A 4,752-nucleotide genomic window follows, 5' to 3' on the forward strand; every position below is an offset into this window, starting at 1 on the left:
AAAAAATTAACTGAGAAGTAGGAGAAGATCTAAGGAGAAATTGATCTTTTTCCTGTCACAGCAATGCCCCAAGGGAGAAACATCACCATATTCTGTTTCACTGGATCATTCACCCACTTTTAATTAGCTCCCTTTTCTCAGCAGCTCCTTGAACCAGGGCCACACTCAGAAACGAGATCCCAAGGGCTCCAAGGACATTTCAATTTCCATAAATGAGAAGACAATGCAGCTATTAGTTTCTTGGAAGAAATCTTTGCAGAAGACAGAAGCACATTCAGTTTTATGTCCTATGGTCTAGATTTAGTTGACTGAGAAGACCTGTCTGGATTATGGGAGGAGATCATTAACCCTGATTTATAATGTTATGTCAAAGGCAAATTTGGGTTGATGATCCTAGAGACAGATGGTAAAGGGATCAGAACATCCTCTTTGTAAGTAACCCAAGTGCCACCTTCATCTCTTTTTCCTACTCCTCTTTTCTGCCTCTAATGGAGAGGAGAACTTGGAGTCCTGGACTTACAAATGTCCTCAGAGTTCACAATGAACAGGAACACAGGGCTAATGAATACAAAGTAGGAAATTATTTTCTTCGTTTTTCTTTCAACCCATCATGCTGACCTGGCAACTCACAGGTCAATTCTTATTATTGCCCTTTATAACCAGGAATTTGAACTTAATTAAAAGAATGGAAACTCGACATCAGTCTACATCTGGACACCCTCATTTCAATTCTTTCTGTGATGTGTGACTCCTCTTGATGAAACTCCCAGAACATTTTTGGCAGCAGTATAGATTATGCGTAGCTCTTCTCTGGGTCTGGTCACCTTTGAAAGCACAGTGCAGAACTTCTCTCTGGGTACCAGTACCCTGGCTGTAAACAAAGAAATTCTACATATTTAGGGTAATGGGGCAGAAGAGGACCAGATAGAAGGTGAAGCTACTTTACAGGGTTCTTTAAGAAGACCACTATCTGATAGTATCAAATTAGTCATTGTGCAAGATGAAACAACCAAGATGATATCCAGTAATTGCCAGAAGGTGAATGAGGTATTTCATTCTTTCATTCATCAAACATGTATTGTAGACCTACTCTGTGTCAGGTGATGTTCTTCAGGCACTGAGAATATACAGTAAACACCACAGACAAATTATTTGCTCTCCCGGACTTTACATTTTAATGGAGATAGAGGGGGAAGGAGACAGGATAACCTGTCCAGGGCTATTTTCAGATGCCTGGTGATGTTAAAAGGCAAAACATGGGTCACAATGAGGCAAGATTTTATAAGGTCAGTAATGCCAGAATCCATCACAGATGCAGGACAGTGGCAAGACTGATGTCATGAAAAATGATTAGGTTTAGATCCCTGGTTCTGCCATTTACCTGTGACCTCAATTTGGAAGAATTGCTTAGCTTTCCTAATGCTGGGATGGTTTCTTTTCTACAGTTCTACCTCAGAGGTTATCGTGAGGATCAGATGAGCTGACATCATGTTATATAAGTATTTTAAACTGTAAAATGGTGATTGTTCAACCTTTATGACTCACTGGAAAAACAGAGATAAAATCTAATGTGGTTACTTCTTGACTAAAAGGGGGATGTGAAATGAAATGAAATAAGTTTCATTGGCTGAGAGATTCAAAAAGGAGTTGAGAGGTCACTCTGGTGGGCACTCTTATGCACAATATAGACAACCCTTTTTAGGTTCTAATGAATTGGAATAGCTAGCAGTAAATACCTGACACTATCAAACTATAACCCAGAACCCATGAATCTTGAAGATGAGTTTATAAAAATGTAGCTTATGAGGGGTGACAATGTGATTGGGAAAGCCATATGGACCACACTCCCCTTTGTCCAGTGTATGGATGGATGAGTAGAAAAATGGGGGGGGGGGGAGGCACCAAGTATTCTTTTTTACTTAATTGTTCTTTTTCACTTTAATTTTTATTCTTATTATTTTTGTGTGTGTGGTAATGAAAATGTTCAAAAATTAATTTTGGTGATGAATGCACAACTATATAATGGTACGGTGAACAACTGATTCTATGCTTTGTATGACTGCATTTTTTTAAAAAAGCAAAAGGACTACAAATATAAATGAACACCTTCGGTGCAGCCGTTTGGCAGGGCAGTGCCTTCCCCAAAAGCCCCCAGCCCTGGCACTAGCTCCTGGCTTGCCAGCACCTCTCCCAGCTCCAGCACTCTTTCCTTGTGCACCGGCAGGCCACAGGATCAGAGAGACCCCTCCGAAGCCTTGGGCACACACCTCATCTGGCCACATCCCTGGACTTCACTGCTTTGGACTGGGAGGTCCCAGACTCTGGCTGAGGGTCTACCATGGGCCCTGATCTCCTGTCCAGAATGAGAGCATTGTGGGCTGAATCAGTGGTTCCCACGCACCTGCGAGGTGACTGGGTGGACTTCGACTGATCCAACGGATCAGGGAGTCACTAGACAGGGAGGTTTGAAGAGAGAGGGCTCACCTGCCATGGTGATCTGTAAGGCACACTCTATGTGCACACCCCACCAAACGCCCAAGTGATAGCCCAGGGAAAAAAAAGCTCTAATGTGGTTAGTAGTAGTGGTTCACAAATGATTCTCTAGTTGCAATTTCATAGTTCCAGAGATATGAAAGAGCCTCCATCTGATTCTGAGGGAACCCTGTTCTTACCTTTGAAAATCCTTACTCTAGCATACTCTGAAAGTATTGTCTTAATAAAGAACATGTGGCATTTGAAACATGTGCAATGAAAATACTTGGTACAGAAATTGTAGGCTGGCCATGACAGCTATAGTCCAATTACAGTGCTTTGCAATTTGGATCAGAGCTATCTTTCCAAATCTGTAAACAAAACACTGTCATTTAAATCACAAATTTCATTTCTTCAGTATGTTTGCTCTATTGACAACAAGCCAGAGCATCTCTGCTTCCTCTTCCTTCCCCAGATCTGGCTCTCATGGAGATGAAGAACTGCTCGGTGGTGACCGAGTTCATCCTGTTGGGAATCCCGCACACAGAAGGCCTGGAGTCTATACTCTTTGTCCTGTTTCTGCCCTTCTATGCTTGCACCCTGCTGGGAAATTTGTTAATCCTTGTGGCTGTTATTTTTTCCTCACGCCTTCACACTCCCATGTATTTCTTCCTGGGGAACGTGTCTGTGTTTGACATGGGCTTTTCCTCTGTGACCTGTCCCAAAATGCTGCTCTACCTTATAGGACAGAGCCGACTCATCTCCTACAAGGACTGTGTCTCCCAGCTCTTTTTCTTCCATTTCCTTGGGAGCACTGAGTGCTTCCTGTTTACCGTGATGGCCTATGACCGCTTCACTGCCATTTGTTATCCTCTGCGGTACTCAGTCATCATGAATTCTAGAATCTGTGTGGGCCTGGCTGTGGGTACCTGGCTGTTAGGATGTATTCATTCCAGTATCTTGACTTTCCTCACTTTCACCTTGCCATACTGTGGTCCCAACGAAGTGGATCACTTCTTCTGTGACATCCCAGCACTCTTGCCCTTGGCCTGTGCTGATATATCCCTAGCCCAGAGAATGAGCTTCACCAACGTTGGCTTAGTATCTCTTGTGTGCTTTGTCCTAATCCTCACATCCTACACTCGAATCACAGTCTCCATCTTGAGTATTCGTTCAACTGAGGGCCGTCGCCATGCCTTCTCCACCTGCAGTGCCCACCTCATTGCCATCCTCTGTGCCTATGGGCCCATTATCACTGTCTACCTGCAGCCCACACCCAACCCCATGCTGGGGACAGTGGTTCAAATTGTGATGAATCTGGTGGAACCAATGCTGAACCCTCTGATCTACACCTTGAGGAATAAGGAAGTGAAATTAGCCTTGAAAATATTATTGGGCAGGACAGGACACATTCCTGAGAGTGCATAAGAATGGATGGCTGAGTGGATTACCTAGATTTCACTCTGCCCCAACATTTGAAATTTCATTTTGTAATTCTCAGATGTAACAATGACTTTGATGTTTCAATGCATTCTGAATGGCATGGACCACTGTTACCACAATGCTTTATCTTTTTGTGTATTTCATTTTCATATTACATAGGTTCTCCCTCCCCACCCCATGCTTCAAGAATTATAACATGGTGGTCATTATTTTGTCTCTCTTCTGTGGGGAACCACTTGACATGGAATGAGGGTCTTTCCCATTGCACCATTTGCTCATCTTTTCCATTTATTTCTCTCCAAACTATGAGTGAGACTGTGTCTGTGAGTAAAAGCAATTAGTAGAAGAGATTTTTAATAACTGATTGACAGAGTGATAGAATCTTCTCTATTTAATATTAGGCATACTGCATGTTAGAGGAAAGATTAAGTGTTTTCTCTTTCCTTCCCAACTGTCTAGAAAGGGAATGATATAGAATTTGTTAGCAAAAAGCTCTGCCCTCCATCCCATGCTTGGCTTCGGGCCTGATCTCCCTGTTTGAAGGTCCAAAACCAAATACGGTTAACTCCAGTTGCCTAAAGAAGGTGAAAGATATCATAACTAGCATCTTAGAATTGGGTCTGTTTCCATTTTAGGACCAGCCATTAGCAGGATTTTATCAGGTTATAGGATAAAGTCAATGGTTTTTCAACCACTGAAAGCTCCAAGGCTTCCATGTTAAGTATTTTTATTGAGAATTTCCCTTGCATCTACTTTATATATATTAGATTTCTGGACAGGATCCCATTGGAAAAAGCTTGAAATCTCAGGACTGTATGATTTCCATGGTACCTTATT

General features: G+C 42.4%; 1 protein-coding gene across 1 annotated transcript; it reads left to right on the plus strand.

Annotated features, from left to right (window-relative positions):
- Nucleotides 1–2,958: 2,958 nt before the first annotated feature.
- LOC119537332 (putative olfactory receptor 10D3) lies at nt 2,959–3,900 on the plus strand. Its single transcript, XM_037839832.1, has one exon. The coding sequence runs from the start codon at nt 2,959–2,961 to the stop codon at nt 3,898–3,900; it is 942 nt and encodes a 313-aa protein (XP_037695760.1).
- The last annotated feature ends 852 nt before the right edge of the window (nt 3,901–4,752 follow it).

The sequence above is a fragment of the Choloepus didactylus genome, chromosome 6, assembly GCF_015220235.1.
Source record: "Choloepus didactylus isolate mChoDid1 chromosome 6, mChoDid1.pri, whole genome shotgun sequence".
Lineage (NCBI taxonomy): Eukaryota > Metazoa > Chordata > Mammalia > Pilosa > Megalonychidae > Choloepus > Choloepus didactylus.